At 41.9% G+C, this 25,440-nt stretch overlaps 1 protein-coding gene across 3 annotated transcripts in view; it reads right to left on the bottom strand.

Moving 5' to 3' along the window:
• Window positions 1-25,440, bottom strand: part of SLC2A12 (solute carrier family 2 member 12) — a 114,336-nt gene that overhangs the window by 17,845 nt on the left and 71,051 nt on the right. For all 3 annotated transcript variants that reach the window (XR_012751627.1, XR_012751626.1, XM_075339863.1), the window contains exons 2-4: window positions 15,382-16,707; window positions 11,887-12,009; window positions 8,269-8,401 (exon numbers count right to left, since the gene is read on the bottom strand). Coding sequence is in view for 1 of the 3 variants with exons in the window: in XM_075339863.1 (XP_075195978.1) it covers window positions 8,269-8,401; window positions 11,887-12,009; window positions 15,382-16,707 (1,582 nt within the window). In the remaining 2 variants the exon portion in view is untranslated. The remainder of the gene's footprint in view (window positions 1-8,268; window positions 8,402-11,886; window positions 12,010-15,381; window positions 16,708-25,440) is intronic.

The following is a 25,440-nucleotide window of genomic DNA, read 5'->3' as shown; positions in this document are numbered from 1 at the left end:
TTTCAAATATATATATATATATATATATATATATATATATATATAAAATAAAATTAATAGTATCATGATAAACTATTCAGCTCCAATTTCTGACAGTCGTATTTACAGTTTTTACACAGGCCTAAGGCCCATGAATAGATTGGACAGGCGCCATGAAGACCCCTATACCTGTCATGACGATTCTACTATGAAGCCCAGCCTGGGGCTGACGTTAATAGCAGACTGTGATTTTTACTGTGTTCTGCATTATAGTGTATTGCAATATATAGTATAAGCAATCATATGATTGCAGGCTCAAGTGCATTAAGAATACAAAAAAATTATAATAGAAAATGAAAAAAAATGTAAAAAATATTAACAAACTTAAAAAAAGACATAAAAATTTGAATCATCCCTCTTTTGCCCAATACAAATAGAAATAATAAAAACAAAAATACACATATTTGGCATTGCCACATCTATAAAATTCCAGTCTATCAAAATGTCAAATTAATTAACTCAAAATCAAAATGCCAGAATTTCGTTTTTTGGGTCGCTGCAGCTATGCTATTATCCAAAAGAAGTAATCAAAACATATCGTCTACTCCAAGGTTTCAATAAAACGCTGCACTCACAACACAAAAACGAGCCATCACCCAAAAAATGAAAAAGTTGCGAGTCTTGGAAAATGGTGATTTTTTTTTTGGCACTGATTGCTAATTGTTTTTCACTATTTCAACAAAAAAATATGTAAGTTTTGTATTGCCATAATTGTACCAACCTGGGGAATTTTAGTAGGGGTTATTTTTTCTGCACAATAAAAGCAAAACAAAAAACAGTTGCAGAGTTGCATTCGTTTTTGCAATTTCACAATACTTGGATTATTTTCTTGTCTTTAGTGCATCACATGGTAGAATGAATGTTGTCTTTCAAAAGTACAATTTGTCCTGCAAACAAGCCCTCATATGGCTATGTGAGCATGAAAATAAAAAAGTTATAGCTCTTGGATAAAGGTAAGGAAGACAAAAGTGAAAAAACAAAAACATTTCCCAGCCCTTAATGAGTTAAAGGAAACCTGTCATGGTGTATGCAGTCCATTCTGTGGACAGCATGATATATTGAATGAAAAGCCAAGCAGAATTTATAAGTTTGTTGAAAAATATTCGGAATATTTTGGATTTTATTCATTGAATTCCCAAGTGTTTGTATGCATGTGTCCAGTGGGCGGTCTTATTAATGATTGACAGCTATCTCCGCATGCACAATCATGCAAGCAAGACTCTCAGTGAGTGAATAAGAGCGTCCATTGGACTTATATGCATACCAAGGATTCCACTGAATAAAATATAAAATTTACTGTTTTCTCACTAAAATAATAATAGTTTTGATCTTGAACTCTGGACAGAAGACTGCCTGGTAATTGAAACGCATATAATCTCTTTTCAAAAAATAAACCAGTCACTTTAAATAACTTATTGTTGGGAACACTGAAGCAACTTGGAGAGGTAGCTCCAAGGTGCAGTAAGCATAAAATGCACAAGTCGGTGATAGAGCACACAAAAGAATAGTCAGCTAGCCAAAGTCTAATACCAGGATGTCTCGTCAGTATTGGTGAGTAAGCAAGCCGTTACCAGGTGGACGCAAGGGGTCGGAAGCCAGGAAGTAACATTAGAGGCAGAAGGGCAAAACAAAGCTGAAGTCGGAAATAGTAACCAAGGTCAGTAGCCGGGAGATCAAAGTACATACAGAGGAGGTGGAAACACGGGACAGGACTGGTGGTCAGACAGACAGGACTAAGGAGACACAAGACGGAACCGGGGTCAGAAGGACAGGAAGGACAAGCAGTACAGGGAGAACATAGGTCTGGAAGAGGTAGCTGGGAGACAAGTCGGATCAGAGTCAGAGTCACGGGAACCATTTGCGCACGCTACAGAGCAGGAACTATTACTGGCGGCGTCCCAGAGGTAGCAGCATCAAGATATGGCGGCACAACCTAAGGATGGAACAAGCCCCTCCCATGAGACCTAAAATCGCAGAGACAGGATGCATGTATCGGCTCAGCAGCAGAGCCATGCATGAGCTATGACACTTATGTAGTTCACATGTCCTGGCCAATTTTAATAAAAATAGTAATAATAGTGATAATAGTAATAATAATAATAATAATAATAATCATTACATTATCATTATCATTATTTTTTACATAGAAGCTGTGGTTGACTGTTTATTACCATGCAGAAGACTTTTTTATGAAGAGCAGGCCATGCATTATCTGCTTTTGATATACTTACTTACATAAGGCAGTAATCTCACTGGGTGTTGTAAATCTACCTGACTGTCAGTAATTATATCAAAGTGATTTATAACTGTGGGAAGTTTGTAGATCATTGCCAATTTATCCACATGGTTAGCTACAAGTTACAAAACAATTAGATAGAATTGAACTGTAGAAACAGGCAGTGATAAAAAGAACTAAACTTATGTATGTTTTTCAATCTACATTCAATAGGTGTGTGTTTAAGGCACCCTTCACACGCACGTGAAAAAAAGTACCGTTTTTTCACGGACGTATTAAAGGAGTGGTTTGCTCCCCGTGTGCCGTGTTTGTGGCACATGCGTGTTCTCCGTGTGTTATACGTAATAACACACGGAGAACGGATAGTTCCGCCTTACCTGAATCTTCCGGAGCTGTCTGTGGTGCTGAATGACAGTGTTCGGCACAGGCCACACCCCGCTGATGCTAATTCCGGCCCCCAGTGAAGAAGATATGTTGTTCAAATTCAATGGGTGTCGGATGCAGGTGACAGCCGCGGCAGAGACTGCAGGGCTGGTGGAGGTGAGTATGTGTTTTTTTTATTTTTACAATGACACATGTGTTTCTCTGGCGCGTGTCACGTGGGACCACATCCACACTATATCCGTGTGGTACGTGTGCGGGCCACGTGACAACCGTGCTGCCGAAGAAAAACGGACATGCCTCTGTATGGAGCAAACAGGCTCACATCTGCTCCACACGGAGGCACGGGCCAATGGCTGAACACGTGCGTGCACATAAACCCATTGATTTTAATGGGTATACGTGTGCCCGTGTCTCTGGTACATGCGGAAATGGACCTAGCACGTACCGGAGACACGTGCGTGTGAAGGGGGCCTAAAGGAAACTTGCCATCAGGATTTCACCCCTCAAGCTATTTATATGTGCATATACCTCTTTCAAAGACAAGTCCACTAAATAAAAGTTCAAATTGTTCTTCTTTTGTTCTATTGGAAATAAAACAATTTAAAAAGAAAAGAAAAATACACATATTTGGTATTGCTGATTTCAGAAATGTCCGATCTATCAAAATATAAAATAAATAAATTTGATTGGTAAGGGGCATGATGATAAATAAATCAAAACTCCAGAATTCCATTTTCTTGGGTCGCCGCAACATTGCATTAAAATGCAATAAAAGGTGATCTATCGCTTATTTATTTAAGCATTTTTTTGTACTGTCACTATGGCAACCTCTATACATTCTTGCACCCCTGCCGACTTACGAGCACTATGTCATCTCTGCCTCCTTTGTATCACTTGTGGTGTAGTAACCATGGCAACAGGTGTGCTGACACGTACAGTGGAACCTCGCTTAACGAGTAACCCAGTTAGTGAGTATTTCGCCTAACGAACAAGGCTTTCTGTAAATTTGTAATTCGGTTTACGAGAAAACCTTGCTGTACGAGCAAAATACTCACCGCACACACTTCCGGTTCCATACATCCACCGCGCTCTAACCCGCGCTTGCAGTCCACACAAACACACAGAAGAACGCACAAACACACACAAACAAACACGCACGCACGTGCACACACACATATTATGCTCACCTTATCTTCCATTCCCTTGCCGGCTTCCTGGAACTTGTATGTATCGGGTAACCAAGGCGACCGATGCCGGACCTTCAGCTCCCAGTGCGCTGACGTCAAAGGCAGGAGCCGCTTGCCTCTGATTGGCCAGCGCGCTGCCTTTGAGTAGCAGCTGACAGGGGAAGGTCCTCCCTCCACAGGATGTGTATCCGGTAACCATCGCGAAGAGGGAGGAACTTCCCCCTGTCAGGCGCTACCTAAAGGCAGCACGCAGGCCAATCAGAGGCAAGCAGCTCCGGCCTTTGATGTCAGCACGCTGAATGCGGAAGATCCGGCATCGGTCGCCTTGGTTACCCGATACACGTCTTGTATGGGCGAACTGCAAGTTCCAGGAGACCGGCAAGGGAACGGATGGTAAGGTGAGCATAATCTGTGTGTGTTTGTACGTGTTTGTACGTGTGTGGAATGGCACAATAGGGCACCAGGATGGGACATTTAACAAGTTGTGGAACGAATTGTCTGCATTGCAATGTTTTCCTATGGGAAATCTTGCTTTGCTGAACGAGTAACTTGGTTAACAAGCACAGTCCCAGAACGGATTGTTCTCATTATCCGTCGGCTTACCGTCGAGCTGCTCTACTTCTGTCTCTTTCGTCTGCCCCACATTTGATTGAGCACCGGCACGCACTCCTCTTTTGATTAAGGGGAGTTAAAAAATGTCCTTGTCCTCCATCATTTTACCCCTGACGAAGCCACCGAGCATGGCCACACGTGTTAGGTCCTTCCCTGCTGATTACCCTGATCCTTATTTGGGCTATACATTATCTCTAGATCATAGTTGTCTTTTGCCCTTTATAGTTACATTTGTTTGACCTCAAAACTCCTGTTCTAGCTAATTTCTCCTTGCAGTGGGGTCTTGCTGTAGACTACTATATCTGATCCGCCATACCATGCTGTATATTCCCTGTATTGGTAAGACATTCGTCTGGAGGAGCCTGTATTTTAAGATGGCTTAGGTTTACCCTCTATTTTTGGATTGATTTTACTGTTGCTCTGGTTGGTATTGGCTTACTGGCATTATCTTACACTTACATCATAATGTTACATCATATTTGGCTATGATCACCTTTTCCTTTCTGGTTATGGTGGCATGGCTTACATGGCAATATATATAAAAGTATTTTGCGGATAATGTTAACTCCATTATGCTCTATTGATTTTAACATTGCATGCTACTAATTATACTGCATTATTGTGGGCTTTTCTCTACTATTGGCATATCATTTTGCTTGAGCTTCTCCTGTATAGGATTGATTAGTTACACAGGGTTTCATCTTTTTGTGATATTTTTACAAATGTTTTAAAAATTTCTGTTGTAGAAATTCAATAAAGTTGCCTACCTTGACAAGCTTCAAAAGGAACCTGAAGACCCACTTCTTCAGACATGCATACAACCTGCAGTAACCCTCAGTCTGATATAGCTCCGCATGACTATCTCTACCCTCACCTACTGTATCCTCACCCATCCCTTGTAGACTGTGAGCCCTCATGGGCAGGGACCTCTCTTCTCCTGTACCTGTCTGTGTCTTGTATTGTTTATGAATATTTGTATTGTTACCATGGAACAAATGGCGCTATAATAAATAATAATAATAAATAATAATATTTATAATTATATGGTGTGCAAATCTTCCATATGCAGAGTCTTTTTCTTTCGACATTACTTTTCTCTGCATGGTGTAGCACCCCTTAGTTTGTTTATTTAGCAATGTTTGTGCCCCCCATCTCTTAATTGGCCTATAGCTGTGCTGGATCCCTCCGTGGGTTGTCTTTTCCCGTGTGAGGTCCCTTTCCCTTGGGTTAGCACACCGCTTACTTAAGTGGGTTGCTATTGATTGATTGTTGTTTTTAATATGCTGGTGTTCGATCGCCTGGAGCAGGTACAGTATGTACTGGGAAAGCAGGGAGGCCACTTTGCAGGCACAGCACAGTAATGCGTTTATGAGTACAGAAGCTACCACCACAAATTCAGGTTTTTCTAAACTTACATCCGGTCTTATTGCTTGCCATAAAATGGGTTTTTGGTTGTGGTGGACTAATATAATTCCTCATGGTCTTCGAGTGTCTATATTTCGAGCCTGGGAGCCTTCCCCTGCATTCCGTGATGTATGGGAATGTGGTCTCTCTTGTTGCTCTAGCACTATAATTAAAATGCTACTACAACACGATCAAGATCTCCTGGCTAACACCAAAGTAGAGATAAGAGAAATGGATACCAAATTATCTCTAAATAACAATGCACAACAGGTCAATGCATTACAAGTGACCCTTAGGGCTGGTTCACACTAAGCGACAGCGACAACGAGGTCGCTGTTACGTCACCATTTTCTGTGACGTAACAGCGACCTTGTAAGTCGCTGTTATGATCGCTGCTTAGCTGTCAAACACAGCAGCCGAAGCAGCGATCATAACCGCGAGAGCAGGGAGCCGCGCACACTGCTTAGCGCTGGCTCCTTGCTCTCCTAGCTACAGTACACATCGGGTTAATTAACCCGATGTGTACTGCAGCTACATGTGCAGAGAGCAGGGAGCCACGCATACTGCTTAGCGCTGGCTCCTTGCTCTCCTAGCTACAGTACACATCGGGTTAATTAACCCGATGTGTACTGCAGCTACATGTGCAGAGAGCAGGGAGCCACGCACACTGCTTAGCGCTGGCTCCTTGCTCTCCTAGCTACAGTACACATCGGGTTAATTAACCCGATGTGTACTGCAGCTACATGTGCAGAGAGCCGGAGCCGGCAGCACAGGCAGCGTGAGAGCTGCGGAGGCTGGTAACTAAGGTAAATATCGGGTAACCACCTTGGTTACCCGATGTTTACCCTGGTTACAGCTTACCGCAGGCTGCCAGATGCCGGCTCCTGCTCCCTGCTCGCTTCATTTCGTCGCTCTCTCGCTGTCACACACAGCGATCTGTGTGTCACAGCGGGAGAGCGCCTTTGAAGAAAACGAACCAGGGCTGTGTGTAACGAGCAGCGATCTCGCAGCAGGGGCCAGATCGCTGCTAAGTGTCACACACAGCGAGATCGCTAGTAATGAGGTCACTGTTGCGTCACCAAAACCGTGCCGTAGCAGCGATTTCGGTAGCGATCTCGCTATGTGTGAAGCACCCCTTAAGGACACCTTAGATAAGTATGACTCTGACATTATTACTAGGAAAAAGAAGAAATTTTATATGGACCGATTGGACTTTAAGAATAATATAGTGTACAAATGGAAACACCATGGTAACTAGAGATACCAACAACATAAAAATCATCATCGGGACACCGCTAACAATAACACCTTTACAGGGGACAACAGTTTTAGCGATTTTTTTATCCTCGGCAAGCAGTGATCCAGACGCCGGACTAGACGAGGTCGGGGCAAACGGCGGGGTTGGACACTTACTCAGACAACGGGTTAGGAGACACATGAGCAGGACCACTTTACCCCACACCAGGGTAATCAGGATGAGCCAGGTAAATCACCAGGATTGGCACATCCAATGTGATGTGTCCATTCTGGGCACCTATGGGCTGGTATTTTTAAGTTAAAGGGGCCAATATCCATGGCTCCTTCCATCTTGATAATACCAGCCCCCACCTGTCTGCTTTACCGTAGATGGTTATCAAAAATGGGGGAGACCCTATGCCTTTTCCCCCCTCTATTTTGATATCCAGTCATGGTAAAACTCACAGGTGGAGGCTTTAGCCTGTAACTGTTGTTTCACCTGCACTGGCTATTAAAATATGGAGGGAGTCTATGTCATTATTAAATTAATTATTTATTTTTACACTCCCATAGAGCAAACTGACTGCAACCAATCACAGATGCAGACACAGGTGGGTGTGAATAGCAGTCTGCAACAATTCACAGACACTGGCACAGAGGTTGGGCGGGGGAACCTGAATTAGTGGGCCCGAAAAAAAGTTTGACTACCGAGTGATCCTCCAGGAAACACAGTATGTATAACTATTCTGCTCTTACTACCATTTAACTTCCATTTCTAGCCCCCTAGTGCCTACTACAGCCATTTTATAACCCAGAACTTCTCGTCCCCATTGACTTGTATGGGGGTTGTCCGAGATTAAGTTTAGGGTCAAGTTCGGCTGCCGAACCCGATTTCTTTTTAGTACCTGTGGGGTTGGCAAACCAGAATATCCAGGTTTCGCTCATCACTAGCCACACCAATAAATATAAATATTCCCTTATACAGTTTTTTTTAAAAGTAAGGTACCTTATATCACAAAATCATTATGTCAAAAAAGAATAATGCAATGCATGTAATTGTGGCCCTGATCAGATGATAAAAATGAAAGCTTTTCTGTGTATACACTCACTTAACATGAATTCCTTTACATTTCAAAATTATCATAATTATCTTGTAACAAACATGTTTACCTGTTTGCTAATTCCAGTGAAATCTCTTCCAACGCCCTTCCCTTTGTATTTGGAACAAACATAAGAACAAAGAGTAAAGACGCGATGCTCATTACAGCATAACTAAAAATCATCCATGGAAGGCCAAGGGTCTCTGTTGATATTAAAAAGTAAAAAAATGAGAAATTAGTGTACAGCCAATCCTGTTTAGAGTAGATTAATCTTTAATAATGCTTGTTTAGAAAAAAAAACCAATTGATTAGGGTGAGACGGCATGATACAGCTGGCTGCGGAGCTGAAACACTGGCCATTGACGGTGTCCCAATGGCCGAACAATTTTGCTTCATAATCGTGTGGGAATTGGTCTACCTGGGTGACTGGGTGGTGATTTGGTCATGTGGCCAGCTGCATTATTTGTTAGAACCTTTTTTATTAATTAACCAAAGTCATTTGTCATCCAAAAGTTAAAAACTAATAAAAAAGAGGATGAAAACCACCTGAGTGCTTATTGTTTTAATTTATATCCAAATAGATAGAAAATATTTCGTAAAGGCCTGTCTATGATTCATTCTGCCCATGGTTTGTTGAGACTGAATCACCTGACAGGTGATCAACTCCTTTTAATAGAGTTGAGCTAGACTCCCATGGACAGGTGTTGCTGATCCAAAACTACAGGCTGACAGCTAATTCCGCTGTGTCACGTTTGCATGAATCCTGCCAATAAATGCTACATGTAAACGTAGAGCTTTATCAGCTAATTGCATTTTGCCGGCAGATATTGGCTCATGCTCTTGTGAACATGCACAGATAACACTGTGTGCATTTGGGTGTTTACAGTAGGACCCACCTTTAATTTCATCAGCTGTAAAATGCATGCCGATGACTAGACACAATGACCATCAGAATTAAACAATGAAAAGTGAATTAAGAATATTTTACAAAGGGTGTGAGCAATGAATGTGGTGATGTGGTATGCACAGTGCTCAGTATAAATGAGTACACCCCCTTGAAAATTAAGATTTTAATCAATAACTGAACGCAAGAACAATTTCCAAAATTTGGACATGACTGAGTTTCAGAGAAATTTTTTTTATCCCATAACATGAAAGCAAGTTTAATACTATAACTTCCATTACAAAATGTTTAGTTTTACTCCAGTTAGTTAATGCTCAAATGAATACACAAAATCTACCATCTGATGTTTTTAATGGCCGCCAGTATTTTTAAGGACAGCACCACTTCTAGGTGTGGAGAGAACAAGTTTGCGACATTGTAAAAATCTATCTTTTCAACTCTTCAAGGATGACCTCTTTCAAGCTTAAATATTGGATGGAGAGTGTTGCTCAACTTGTCTCTTCAGAATTTCCCTTAGCTGTTTTGGTTGTGTTCCGATTTGGAGATATATTTGGCCACTGAAATAAATATAGAAAAGGACAGCTCCTCCTGGTGATTCAGTTAATAAATATCTTTATTCCATATATAGCATATAAAGATATTTCTTCACTGAATCACCCAAGAGGAGCTGTCCTTTACTATATTTGTTGTGCCACTATTCCAAGAATATCCCTTGGTTGGACATGCCTCTCCGGTTACTATTAGTAACCTTTCCACTAAAGAAGATGTTGTAAGTAACCTCTTTTGACATTATATTTGGCCACTGAATCACTTTCACTGTGTTCTACTTCAGAACTTCATCAGATGTATACTTTGTATCATTGTCATGTTGGAAAAGATAATGTCTACCAAGGGCACGGAGCGATGGCATCTTCACTTATAATATAGTGCAGTAATCAAAGTATCTGTGAATTCATGATGCCATCAAAGAAATATAGCTCCCCGAGACCTGCACCTCATACAGCCTGACATATGGGCACTGCCACTACCATGTGTCACTGTAAGCACCAATTATGTGGGGTGTATTCATTTTTGCATCAACTAATTTGAGTAAAACTGAAGATTTTATAAGGAAAGTGATATTATTAACTTTACATTCAAGGTATAGGTTAAAATGAAAAATGTTGAAAATGTTTCAGTGTTCAGTGAGATATTGATTCAAATCTTATTTTTCAATGTGAGTGTACTATGCTGACCACTGTATATCCTAAAATCTCCTGGCTTAGTTGGGAAACCATAACCATAACCATAGACTTCTAGAAAATTAGTAAGTCAGTTTGCTTCTGGCCGTCTTGTTTAAATTCCACCAAATTTTTCAGTGTCACATAATATTTGATACTTTTTTTTTGCACTTTTACATGTAAGACTTATGTCTGGAACTGAATTTCCAATTTTTTACACCACCACTCTACTGGAGGGATTTTGTGACATTTTAAGACAGTTACATATCGTTGACTAAAACATGTAATTTTGTGTTGAATCCATCGTTTTTAGTTTGAGCTGAGAGGGGGTCTTTTCATGAGCTCTAAATAAAAATGATGGACTGGACAGAGAATGACAACCCCCCCTACAAACTGCAAATTAAAAAACTCGAAAGTCATAGATATGCCTTAATCCTTATTTGCATAGCTAACAACGCCCACCTTTAATACATGTCTAGGACAGACTAAAATTGCAAAAATTTGCAGATTCTTGCACGAAAATGGTGTGAGACAAAATTTTAAATACAAAAAATGGTTGAAAGCCTTGACTCATTTACCCATTGTGTTTGAACCAAGGCTAGAGAATTACAAAATACAAGACCTGCACTGACCTCTTGGCCTAGTGCCCAATGACATTTGTCCCCTGTCGGTCCTCTCTCATGAACAGTGTCACATGGGCCATAGCTTTCACATGTCATCCAAGTGGAACTCTTTATTATGTTCATCAAGCTATTCTTGAACATTTTTTGTAATGTGGCAGGATGTATTATCCTGCTGGGTTAGGACCACTGTCATTTAAAAAACTAATGCCATGAAGAAGTCTACCAGATACTGAAATAATGTTTGACTAACTCCTATGTTTCAAAGTAACATCCATATGAATGCCAGAACCCAAGGTTTTCCAGGAGAACATTGCTAAATTCATCACACTGCCTACTCAGGTTTCCCTTCATTCCAAATGAAGACCTGTCATTTTAAAGATACTTTGACCAAGTTTCTAGCTATCAACATTTGTTTATTGGTAAATTAATTTAGATCCTTTAGGTGCTCATACACAAGAGATAGGTAATGGCCAACAATGATCTCTCTTGATTTCACCATATTTTTAATGGGGCAAAATGAGAAAGCTACTCTTAGCCAGCTCTAAAATTGGTGATTATTTCTAAATTAACTGTTTTTTTCACACCCTCAACATCAGCTGTCACATTAGTCGTTAGGACAATCCCCCCTGAAATCATCAAACTTGGCCAACTTTAATGTGTATGGCGACTTTTACACTTTTTCATTTTGTGCACTTCCAAAACATAAACTCAAATTTACTGTCTGAAGGGTCCGATAAATAGATAGTTGTTGTTCAAAAGAAGGCTTAACCAATCGTTCATATGGAAGTTCTCTCTTACAAAGGAGTGCTCGCTTTACTTATGGTAATATTAGGCATTAAAAACAACAACAATTATGAAAATGTCAAAAACTATGTGATTAGGTGCTTTTTTGTGTGTGGTAGTTAAATCAAGTACAAAAGAATTGTAAAGATCATCCTCACCAGTTAGGGTAAGAAACGTCAATGAGATGAGAAGATTCATGCCCCAGTTCATGCTACTTGTTATTGCAAACGCTCGACCTTTTATCCCAGCAGGAAAGATTTCACTCTGTACTAGCCAAGCCACTGGAACACAGAAATGCTTAAATGTTCACTCAATGACTGATATTCGTAAAAATTGTTGGGTAGACAAAAGCCAAAACATGAAATAGTCACCAATAAAACTAAAGACACTACCGGAGGTCAGCATTAGACATTACCAATGTTTAGATTACAATATTTTTATATGTTCTTTTTTAATTTACACAATGAAAAACAGGTTATATTTTAATTTATGATAAAGTTTTAGTAAGTAATTTAATGTTACCTTATTTCCACTAACTTACAAAAGTGTTATATATACTTTTTGAAGAAAAACAGAGATTGGCAGCACTCTGCGGTGACCAAAAACTTGTTTATTTTCTTATGCTGACAAGTGAGACGGACATGAGGGAGCGGAGCACGAGGACGACGGTACCGTTTCGCACCTCTAGGGGTGCTTTCATGGGTCCATATGGGTCCATATATATGGACCCGTCATATGTATGGACCCGTGAAAGCACCCCTAGAGGTGCGAAACGGTACCGTCGTGCTCGTGCTCCACTCCCTCCACTCCCTCATGTCTGTCTCACTTGTCAGCATAAGAAAATAAAGAAGTTTTTGGTCACCGCAGAGTGCTGCCAATCTCTGTTTTTCTTCAACCCGAATGCTTTACTTGGCAATAGCACCACGGATGGCAACTTCATTTCCTCTAGCCACACATGCAGTGAAGCTGTAATGTGAGTACAGAGCAGTGTGAATATACTCAGCACACCCGAAGAAGCCATGTAGTTTAATCTATACTGAACTGAAGTGGTCGGGATTGCTGCTACACCTCCGTTGCTGGTAAGCGGTGCTGTGCACTTTCCTTCTTTGTTATTTAAAACCATGTTATATATACTTTATTTTTAAGGGGAGGATTTTGGCAGCAGTTATGCTTTTTTGGTCAGTTGTCTCAATCTTCCAAATAGTATACTGCTGTGCATTCGCTCTCGTAAAGATTATAATTAGGGATGATCGAATATACAATACGATACACTTTATTGATCTATTATATTACTATATATATATATATATATATATATATATATATATATATATATATATATGTGTGTGTGTATATATACTATAATATATTGATTTATTGATTGATTTATTGATTATTGATATCACAAATATTCGGCAATATGCGGCTTCACGAATATCTGACGAATAGTTCGCCGCTAGGCGAATATTCGATGCGCAATGTAAGTCTATGGGAAGCCCGAATAGTTGCTATTCGGCAACTATTTGGGTTTCCCATAGACTTACATTGCATATCAAATATTCGCAAATCGTCAAATAGTGCGACCTATTCGGCGAATATGGGTGTTGCCGAATATTTGCGGTATTTGATCATCCCTAATTATAATGTATGATAATATACAGATAATCGCATTTTTTAGTGACTCATATTGATTTGTTTTTTATACACCATAAACCATGTTATATGAAATGTTTAAAAAACAAGTGTGAGTTGGCCATTTTTAAAAATACATTTACGTTTGAGTTACTTTGCATTATGAGCATCTCATCATCATATCAAAGTAATGGTTTGTGAAGCAAAACGGATGGAAGCATGTAAAGGGTGGCTCAATGTAATCCTTAATAGATAAATGCAAAAAACCCCAGCACACTGTGGGTGTGAGAAAAGGTATGTAATTAGTGTTGAGTGAGTAGTTAACTATTCGTACTCGCTATGCTGTTAGCGCGTACTGTCTGCTACATGAATATTTCTCATGACTAGTGGGCATAATATAAGTCAATGGGAAATACTCGCTAAGTAGTGAATAACCCAAAAGCTGTACTTTTCATGTGACTAGCGAATAGTACAGCTTTCAGGTTATTTGCTACTTAGAGAGTATTTCCCATTGACTTACACTGTGCCCGCAACTTGTAACGAATATTTCAGTAGCGGACAGTACTCGCTAACAGCATAGTGTGTACGTATAGTTAACTACTCGCTCAACAGTATAGGTAATAGGTCTTACCACTTTTTGTATACAGTTTTGATGCTTTACATTGTGCTTAAAGAAGCACTCTTGCCAACATTTTTATCCCCAAATACACTCCTCAACAATGAAGTCACAAAACCAAGGTGGAAAAGTCGAAAAGTTACAGTATGTATCTCACAGGATTGATGCAATTGTTAATTATGTGAAAGTGATGAATTAATATAAAAAACTTAAAAACATCTCAATTTCTTCAGTATCGAGTATAAGCAGCACATGCTGCAAATCACAGACATAACATGCCTCCACATGCTATTAATGAGGTTTTGAAGGGTTGTCTGAGGAAAGTTCTGCTATGCTGAAAGCACATCATCAAGATCCACTGCAATCAGCTTCCTTTACAATTTCTAACTAATGACATCCTATATGTACTTAATGGTGGACAAGTCAGGTGATGATGCAGTCCATGGTAGCATAGTAGTCCACGCAGAATACTCACAGTAGCATGAGCAACATGGGGCCAGAGATTGTTGCATTAAAAAATGGCTACTGGGACATTTTGATGAAATGGCTATACCATTAGTTCTATGACCTACTGAACATAACAAGTAGACTAGGGGGATCCAGCCTCTGTACATTATGCAACCTCACACCATCAGAAGACATTTGCATAACATTTAGCTACAAGGCTGGTGCAAGGTATCAATGGAAGTTGGACTGAATGTCTATCTTCTTCAACGATGAGTCCTGCTTTTGTCTTGGATGCAGTGATAGCAGAAGATTGGTCAGGAGACCAGATGAGCAATGGCATGACAAGGTCTTCAAGGGGGACTGTCACGCTGGTCATGTTCACTGGTGGGGTGGCATAATGTGGGGGGCATAATGTACATTAGCTGGACTTTTATAGTCTTCATTCCAGGTACACAACCAGTTAGACATTACAATGATAAGGAATATGTTTCTTCAATATAATGTAGTTGTTTTAAAATTCTGACTAGTCACCGTTTTCCCTAGTTCCCAGCGTTATATAAACTGCTGTGTTATCTGGCAAGCCAGAGTTGCAGTCAAATGATTCAGAAGAGGAAAATCGGGAAAGATGGCAGCCTGTATGTATTTTAAAACAACTATACTACATTACAGTCACCTGTAGAAAGATTTAGGGGATAAAATGTTTACCGAGAGTGCTTCTTTAAAGCCAGTTTTTTTAACTTGAATCAAAATTTTGATAAATGCATTCTTCTTCAATTCTAATGACACCTTTACCATCGCCAAAGTTTACCAAAATTAATGTGGGTTACATGTGTACCTCAGTCTATGGATACTGAAATGACATTCTTGAGCAACAGAAAGTATAGATGGATTATAGCTAACTTAGGTGTATTCTAATTTATAACTATAGTGCTTACCAAAAAAGGAGCAAAACACTTACTTGGTCCTAAACCTATGGAAAATGCTGCTACATAAGACAGAAGACTGGCCAAATACAACCATTTCATAAATACTGGAACTTCCTTCTTTTGGGTCACTTGAGGTTCTTCGGAGGAACTTGGAGGTATCAGAGTAGTCGAATATCCTAGTTTGATCTCACTTCTTGAAACGTTCAGCAAGGATGTTTTAGATGATAGTGACTGATCGAACTCGTTCCAAAGAGTATCATTACTTTTGGATATAGTTATTTGTTTATAAAAATAGGAGTCTTCCACTGACTGGTTTAGTTCAGAATTGATTTTACAAATAGTATTAAAATTAACATCAATATTAAGAGTTATGATTCCCATTGTAACAAGTGATACAGCCATGACAGCTGACCCAATACAAAGAAAAGTCTTACTTCCTACACGATCCACAAAGAATGTTGCGGGAATTGTACTGACTACTTTAACAACTCCTATACCTGTAGAAGCAAGACTAGCAGCTTCATTACTTTCATAGCCCACTGACTTTAACACCGTAGAGGCATAAAACAAGATATTTGGTTGTCCAGTAATTTGCACAAAGAAACTTAATGCTAATCCTATTAACAAACGAGCTCTCATGTTGTCCCTCGAACAAAATAAGTCCCAAAAATTATATTGGTATTCAGCTTTAATAGAAGACCTGATGCTCGTAAGTTCCTCATTGGTTTGTGAAGTTGCTCTTAGTTTTTGAAGAACTTTTCCTGCAGCCCCATCATTTCCTTTCATGATCAGAAAACGAGGGCTTGGTGGGAGAAAATACATAGAAATGGCTTGTAAAGCAGCTAAAGGAATGATGAGTCCAAACATATATTGCCAACCATTGGCAACTGTTGCAAACACATAGTTAGAAATGTAGGCCAGGAGAATGCCAACAACAATCATTAGCTCGTTTAGAGACACCAGCATTCCTCTTTTATGCTGAGGAGCAATCTCTGCAATATAGACACAGGTTGCAATGGCAGATAAGGATATGGAAATACCAATGACAATACGACCTGCAATGAGGCTTTCATAGGATGCAACGGCAATCAATAGCAGATTAGCGAAAACAAGTAAACAAGACGTCACCATGATTGCGATTCTCCTGCCATAGTAGTCTATGAGAAATCCTCCAACAAGGGAGGCAAAAAGTGCTCCAATGAGTAGTGCACTCACTACTATTTCCTGCTGTTGACATGTGAGGTCCAATAAGGTGTGTAGCTGAAGAAGAGCTCCTGAAATAATTCCAAGTTCGTAGCCCACAAGAAGTCCACTTACAGCTGCTATTACCGATGACAGAATGATAAAAAAACCACATCCTAAAAAAAACAAAAAACAATTTAGTTATATGCAGTAATGGCACTTTAACTACATGGTATGACAAAATCTGTAATTATATACAGGGCATATATACAATATTGAGATACTGAAAATTCTCACTACAGAATTCTTATTGTAACTTTTGATATACTCTGGACCCGATTCATCAAGATTAGCATTTTGTACACCTGTCTTGATGAAGAGTGCATTGGATAAAGAAGGGCCTAATTCATTAACTCTTTCATGACATCCGCCGTACGAGTACAGTCGAAGTCGGAAGCAAGTGTATGCAGTGGGCTTAAGAAGCAGGTAATGACTGTGTATTACAGCCAGGACCTGCCTCTAACAATCTCTACAGGTGATTGTTATCGTATTCAATCCCTCTGACAGTGAGATTTCAAATACGCCAACATGGGGGTATGTAATTTTAAGCGCCCATTGGCAAGCCTATGACTTGATCACAGGCCACAAATGGGTTGCTATGACAACAGGGGGTCTGCTGAAGACCTCTGTGTCTGTCATAGCAGTGCTCCTTTGAAACTCTACCTGTGGCCGAGCTTCAAAGGAGACTGTGATTTTAACTATATACAACAATGCTACAATATTGCTGTATATAGCATAAGTGATCAGACAATCACAGCTTATTAAAAATATTAAAAAGAGTTAAAAATAAAAAAGGTTTTTAAAAATGTGAATTTAAAAAAACCCCCAAAAACATAAAAGTTCATATCACCACCTTTTGACCCCCTAAAAATAAAGATAATAAAAATAAAAAAATGCACATATGTGGTATCGCCGGTTTCAGAAAAGTCTGATCTATCAAAATATAAAAAAATTAACCTGATTAATAAACACTGTAAACAAAAAAATTCAAGAAAGCCAAAAAAAATTTTGGGGAGTCACTGCAATATCACAATAAATGTGTAAAAAGCAATCAAAACATCATATCATACACTTATATTTTCTGTCCTTTCAGGAAGAGTTTACAGCAGTTTACTTATTATCAGGAACACAATCACTTGTAACTTGGAATGGACAAACCCGCAGATGTTCGTGTCCGGTGGGCCAGGCTGGACTTAAAAAAAAAAGTCCAGTTCTAGACCAGACTTGAACCCGTACGCCAAACCCCATATAAGTCTATGGAAACTCGAACATAACTGTTAGAAAATGGTGTTAGTAAGGGCTAGTAGCCTGTAAAGGCCACGTCTCACTAAGCAACATCGCTAGCAACATCGCTGCTGAGGCACGACTTTTGTGACACAACAGCGATGTCGCTAGCGATGTTGCTAGCGATGTTGCTGTGTGTGACATCCAGCAACAACCTGGCCCCTGCTGTGAGGTCGCCGGTTGTTGCTGAATGTCCTGGACCATTTTTTAGTTGTTGCTCTCCCACTGTGAAGCACACATCGCTGTGTGTGACAGTGAGAGAGCAACAACTGAATGTGCAGTGAGCAGGGAGACGGCTTCTGCGGACGCTGGTAACCAATGTAAATATCGGGTAACCAAGAAGCCCATTCCTTGGTTACCCGATATTTACCTTTGTTACCAGCGTCCGCCGCTCTCACGTTGTCAGTGCCGGCTCCCTGCTCCCTGCACACATAGCCAGACTACACATTGGGTAATTAACCCGATGTGTACTCTGGCTAGGAGTGCAGGGAGCCAGCGCTAAGCGGTGTGCGCTGGTAGCCAAGGTAAATATCGGGTTGGTTACCCGATATTTACCTTAGTTACCAAGCGCAGCATCGCTTCCACGCGTCGCTGCTGGCTGGGGGCTGGTCACTGGTTGCTGGTGAGATCTGCGTGTCTGACAGCTCACTAACAACCCGTGTAGCGATGCTCCAGCGATCCCTGCCAGGTCAGGTTGCTGGTGGGATCGCTGGAGCGTCGCTTAGTGTGACAGTACCATTAAGCAGGAGACTTATGCATATCAAGTCTCCGGCATGACTATCACACTACATCGGGTCCGAAAGCTCTCATGTATATTCACTGCTTTCTCTACCCACCATCTGTGAAAGCGTCTGTGATTGATTGCAGTCACATTGCTGGTGTGCCAGCATCAGTGATTGGATCAGGAGTGTAAAAAAAAGAATTATTATGAAAAATAATTAAAAAAAGATGCATTCCATTGTATTTTGATACACAGCCAAAATAACGCACACAGCTGGGGTCTGCCGACTGTAGCCATCTGTGCTAGGGAATCAATATATATATATATGAGGGACCCTACATCATTTTTTTCACTTATTTATTTAGTTTTCCACTCCACAACCAATCACAGACACTGGGACGTCAGCAGTCTGACTGCAACCAATCACAAATGCTGTCACAGAGGGTAGGCAGAAGAAGCAATGAATATGCATGAGAGCTAATGATCAGACACGGAAATAGTGTGACAGCAGCGCGGAAGACTCAGTAAGTATATTTTCCTGTTTTAACCTTTATTTTGTTTCCTTGTAACTTTAATTTTTATCCAGGTGGCTGAACCCGAACAGTAACACGGATTTCCCTTAGAAGTCCATGTTCGGGGTGCGTGCACAGACACTAAGTTTCCAGTACAGAGCCCGAATTTTACTGTTTGGGTACGCTCATCACAACTGGTAACACCTCTACACACAGGTGATGCCACAGAATCCACCAATAACAATAGTTGATATCACACCTGACCCTGCTCCCGCTCTTGCACAATAACCTTTCATGTGCTCATTGAATTCTTCAATACGAAATATAGGGTCAGAGTCTGTACATGGCAGGTAATGTACATGTGCTTTTCTTGAAATAACATAAAGTTAGAGTCTAAAATTCCCTAATGCCCCATGTAAAAATTGTAAATTTCAAATTTTTAATCATTGTGATATGGGAGAAAAAAAATTGTTAAAAGTTTCTTTTAAATACTGTATATTTAATACAATAACCTGATTTAAACAATAGATTATTGTAACATCCATATCAGTACCTGCTGCCAACTGTTTCCACTTTGGTTGCTAGGCAACACTGCTCCTTTCTTGTGGGTGACACAGGGCGACAGTGTGATAGACCTATTTAATTATCTTGGACTTGTGTTGACATGCAAGCAGGGAGCTTGGAAGTTTATTTGCCAAGATGATTGAGATAGCGGGGAACTGGGGCTCCTCAGCTGTGCGTTAATCTAGGGGACTCTGTGCTATCCCTACTTTCAGGGATACTCCTATTGGTGGAGATGCCTGAGACTCCTTCCTGGCCTGCTCCTGACCAGTCCTGATCTAATCCCCACTCCCCCCAGGGAGGAATGGGACAGGAGTGTGTTGAAACCACAGATAAAGAAACAAAAATGAAAAAACAAAACATTTGTCACACAGAATGCACACACAGTATAAGACAATAAGAGATTCAGGAGGAAAATAGGAACAGAAAGAATGTACAAAACAACAGGGGTACACTCCACAACAGCACCAAGCAAAAACATAACTAAGCACAACTTTCACCAAAGGGAGTCTGGGACACCACACCTCACAGACCAACACTAAGCTATAGCTGGCATGGGCAGAAGGATTCCAACAGTATTAATAGGAGGGGAGCAAATGTGATTGGTCTCCCTACAACATGGGATTAAAGGAGCAAGGTGACGAGCAGAGATGAACTGCCTCTGAATCAGCACACAGAAGGCTGACGCCCGAGTCTGCCTGTGTTGATCTCAGGCACCAGAGAAATTATCAGCAGAGTGTCAGAATCCGCAATCTGAACAGTGTCCAATGTCGCCATGAACATGACATTGGCAAAGTTTGTGCAAAACTCCGTGTGACATTATTCCTGTTTTTGGTTTAGTATTAACTTCTGTTATGCACACTAGATGGAGCTCCTAAATATATAAACTCTTGAATTAATATCTTCCACTGCTTTGCCTGGTTCACACTGTTCTCTGACCCTGTGGTACTAATGTTGATTCCTGTTTAAGAAGCAGTCTCATTTTCTGACTATTTTTCTGTTTGAAGCTTTTGCTTCTTAAGCTATGAGCACACGTTGCAGATTTGGTTGCAGAAAATTCAGCATCAAATCTGCATCTCCTAGCAGAATAAAATGTTTTTTGCGTGGCATTGTTGCCACATTTTTGGTGCGTTTTTGATGTGGTCTTTTTCATACGTTTTTCATGCGTTTGGGCTGGAAAAATGCTAGCAAAAACGCAGAAAGATTTGACATGCGCACAACTCTTCAGAATTCTCATTAACTTTGCTGGCATAAAGATAGGCATCCAGTTTTGTGACAAAACTACACACAAAAACGCATCACAAAATGCATAAAAACATTGTGTGCACATAGCCTTCACATGGCTTCATTTGCAAGCAGCTACTCCTTGAACTCAACCAAGGGCATCTGCATAAAGGCCGTTTTACACGCTGCGATATCGTTACTGATATTGCTAGCGTGCGTACCTGCCCCCATCGGTTGTGCGACATGGGCAAATCGATGCCTGTGGCGCACAACATCGCTCAGACCCGTCACACTACTTACCTGCCTAGCGACGTCGCTGTGACTGGCGAACCACCTCCTTTCTAAGGGGCGGTTCGTTCAGCGTCACAGCGACGTCACTAAGCGGGCTCCCAATAGAAGCGGAGGGGCAGAGATGAGCGGGACGTAACATCCCGCCCACCTCCTTCCTTCCGCATTGCCGGCGGCCGCAGGTAAGGTGATGTTCCTCGTTCCTGCAGTGTCACACGTAGCAATGTGTGCTGCCGCAGGAACGATGAACTACATCGTACACGCAGCAGCAACGATAATTGGGAATAGGGGGGCATGTCACCGATTAGCGATTTTGCACGTTTTTGCAACGATGCAAAACCGCTCATAGGTGTCACACGCAACGACATCGCTAAAGCGGCTGGATGTGCGTCACAAATTCCGTGACCCCAACGAGATCGCTTGAGCGATGTCATAGCGTGTAAAGCGGCCTTAAGTCAAATTCTCTGTTTAGTGGTCAAATGGTGAAGTTTAGGGTTCCCCTGGGACATGATAGATGGAGTAGTTAGCACAAAGCCTGTCTGTGGAAGCATTATATAGAGCTGCAAGGCTGCCCCATACAGAGTAATTTTCAGACTACACATTTACTTTAATAACAGTGTTTGTGCCTGGTGATAACTAGTATTATTAACTTTAATGAAAACTGTTTTAGGTTATAATACCAGGCACAGTCACTACTAAAAGTACAGAGCTAAGCCTGATGAATAATGAAGGAAATACGCTGCTTATTTCAGTGCAGCAGCCCCACTGATCTTTTGATTCAGGTTGAAAACAGTTGGTTTCCGCAGAATCAAAAGGATGGATCATCATCAATTTTGCAGCCCAAGGTAATTCCTTTAAAGGTTTGCTCACATCTATAAATATTATGAGCGCAATGTGCTAAAAAATCGGATTGCACTCACACCGATGTTATTCAATGTGTCAGTGCTGATCTACGAGCTTTTCCTCAGTAGTAATCGGCTTGAGGAAAAAAAAATCACAGCATGTTGTGTATGGCGTTGTATATTGGCTAAAATTCAAATCAATGAAAAAAATCAAGCATCACACGGACTATCCATATGCCATCTAATTTTTATGGATACATTACCATTCTTTAGCATTAAACACTGTAAATGGTCTGTAAAGGATTGTGGATTAACAGCTGCTGAAAAAAAATCGCATTGGACACCAATGTCATACGGATGCTAGGAGAGAACACATTCCACACTCGCATGACGTATGGATTAACAAACATATATCACTCACCCACTTTTCTGGATGAGAATGGGACCAATTTGTTATACGCAGATGTGAGTGAACCCTAAGGAAATTAATTATTAATTAGGTGGGTAAGTGGAAAAGACCAGGGCACAACCCAATTATCTTATTGCTAATGTGCTCGCCTAAGTTCACAAAGCCAATAATCTTGGAATAGACAGAATGACACCTGAATCTTCCTCTTGTCTTAAGCGGGCTTTACACGCTGCGACATCGCTAATGCGGAGTCGTTGGGGTCACGGAATTTGTGACGCACATCCGGCCGCATTAGCGATGCCGTTGCGTGTGACACCGATAAGCGATTTTGCATCGTTGCAAAAACGTGCAAAATCGCTAATCGGCGACACGGGGGTCCATTCTCAAAAATCGTTACTACAGCAGTAACGAAGTTGTTCCTCGTTCCTGCGGCAGCACACATCGCTGCGTGTGACGCCGCAGGAACGAGGAAGCTTCCCTTACCTGCCTCCCGGCCACTATGCGGAAGGAAGGAGGTGGGCGGGATGTTACGTCCCGCTCATCTCCGCCCCTCCGCTGCTATTGGGCGGCGGTTCAGTGACGCTTCAGTGACGTCGCTGTGACGCCGCACGGACCGCCCCCTTAGAAAGGAGGCGGTTCGCCCGTCACAGCGACGTCGCCGGACAGGTAAGTATGTGTGACGGCTGTTGTGCGACACGGGCAGCGATTTGCCCGTGTCGCGCAACAGATGGGGGCGGGTACCCACACTAGCGATATCGGGACCGATATCGCAGTGTGTAAAGTAGCCTTTATTGTCCCCCGGGCATCCTGATGATCCGAAAAGGGGCGGGAACACGCGTCAAGGCCGTGCTTATAGCACTCATCTCGAGGGAAGTGATTCTTCTTTATGGTCTATTATGACTAATATGCTTATCTGGCTTTATGATGTATATTATATTTTTCTGGAGTTAAGGGGGAGTATTTTGAGCTAATGTGCTATCTGTCACTAACAGTACGGACCCAGTCAACGCCAGGGCATTGTATATATATGTTTACCTTTGTTTGTGTCGCGGGCGGGGAGGAGGATGGCAACGCTGCACTCACCCCCCTGCTCGGGTCCGGCCGCTGCTGCTGCTGCTCAGTGGTGGCTCGAGTGGTGGGCCGGATCCCGGGGTCTCGAGCGGCGCTCCTCGCCCGTGAGTGAAAAGGGGGTGGTTTGGTTTTGGGGATATTGTTTGTGACGCCACCCACGGTTGTGGTGATTTTTGGTGACACCACCGCTGCTCTGGATGGGGATCCCGGGGACGGTGACAGGGAGCAGCTTTGGTTGTTATTCTCCCCTCTGTGGGTAGGGGAGTTGGTTGTCCCGGGGCCCGGTGATGGGGTAGGGATGGATGGCAGGCGGGTTGCAAGGCCTGATGAGGTGCAGGGTCGCAGGGGCAGCGCTGTGCCGCACGGCACAGAGGTACTCACTCAGCCCAATTATGATGACACAGTTCACGGTAAAACAAGCGGCTGGATGGACGGGTCCCTCGGACGGCTGCGGTGTTGTTGTTCCCTGCAGGTTAGCGGTGACTGTCTTTTCCCTGCACCTAAGTATAGTTGTTGGTTTCGATGGGTTCCCACCGGTAACCCGCTCCCCGACTTGGATATGGGCCGGAGGAGCCCCTTTTTGCCCGCAGGCGCTGGCCCTGAGGAACTGATGCCTTGGCGATGGCGGTGTCCCTCTCACTCGGTCGAACTGTTGCCTTCAATCGGGACTTAGTTGTTTGGAAACCCAGGAGGTCCCCTTCACTGATGGATTTGGCAACTTCACGGCGACTCCTAGCCTTGCCGGGGTCTGAAAGGCCCCTGCCACTGGTGCTGGCTTCTCTTTGTGTACCGGTCCGGTACCGCCGGGCCACCACCCGTCCACGGTCCTTACGGTAGACTCCAATAGGCCACTCCTGCAGACGGTCACCGCCGTCTGCCAACCTTGCTGTCTCGCCCGGGGCACACACCCGGATGCTCTCAGTCAGTTTGCTTGCTCTCTTTCTACATTTCCCTCCTTCCACTTTCACTGTCCAAGCTAGACTCCGTCCACTCCTCAACTCCTCTCCAACTAAACTCCGCTCTTTTCCCGCCTCCAGGACTGTGAACTCCTCGGTGGGCGGGACCAACTGCCTGACCCACCCCCTGGTGTGAACATCAGCCCCTGGAGGAGGGCAACAAGGGTTTTGTGTCTGACCTTGATGTGCCTGCAGGGAGTATGGTGTGTGTTGTGATGTTGTTCTCTGTGGCCCCTGGCTTATCCAGGGCGACACATTTGTTTTTTTTTTGGTTTTTTTTTTGTCCCTGTTTAAAGTATACAGCAATCAAGGGCTGTGAAAAGGCATTATTATTTGGTCACATTAACAGAGGACTGGGACCTGAGCTATATCTTTTAAGGTGACAGGTTTTTACTGTTATGCATGAACATTAGCAAGTAGTCTCTGTATAAGAAACACAATAACCCCACTCCAGAATAATTAATATTTGTCACCATTGTGTGTATTTGGTGTTTTTTTTTATGCTGGTAGGGTGATCCAGGGGTGAGTGAGGGATAGCCGACGTGGAAGGGAGGCGCCCAGATAAGCTAGGGTGTCATACCCTCCGTTGGTAGGCAGGGGCTATAACAGGGAATTAATAGGGAAATGATAATCCAATATTAATAGGCACTTACCCTACTGCCCCAGCCTCAGAAGGTTTACGGCTACCTCACCTCACATTGTGTCCCCCTTATTTTTGGTACTTATCTGTCTACCCGGACAATTTTAATTGAATTAGTAAATGTTTTATAGGGATATGTAATGTACTATTGTTAATTGGCTAATGTGCTCGCCCACTACTTACAGTACATAGGGAATACGGATCTTATAGGTTCCACTCTTGCTGCAGTATGTGGCACTGTGACAATCATGTCTATTCTGCTGATGAGTGATTTAGAACACTTCATCATTTGACAAATAACCTTACGGTTTATATTTAAACATTGTGATTTTAATTAATAA

The sequence above is a fragment of the Anomaloglossus baeobatrachus genome, chromosome 3 (assembly GCF_048569485.1).
Source record: "Anomaloglossus baeobatrachus isolate aAnoBae1 chromosome 3, aAnoBae1.hap1, whole genome shotgun sequence".
Lineage (NCBI taxonomy): Eukaryota > Metazoa > Chordata > Amphibia > Anura > Aromobatidae > Anomaloglossus > Anomaloglossus baeobatrachus.
The sequence above is the reverse complement of the archived record's forward strand: the minus strand, read 5'-3'. Positions and strand labels throughout refer to the sequence as shown.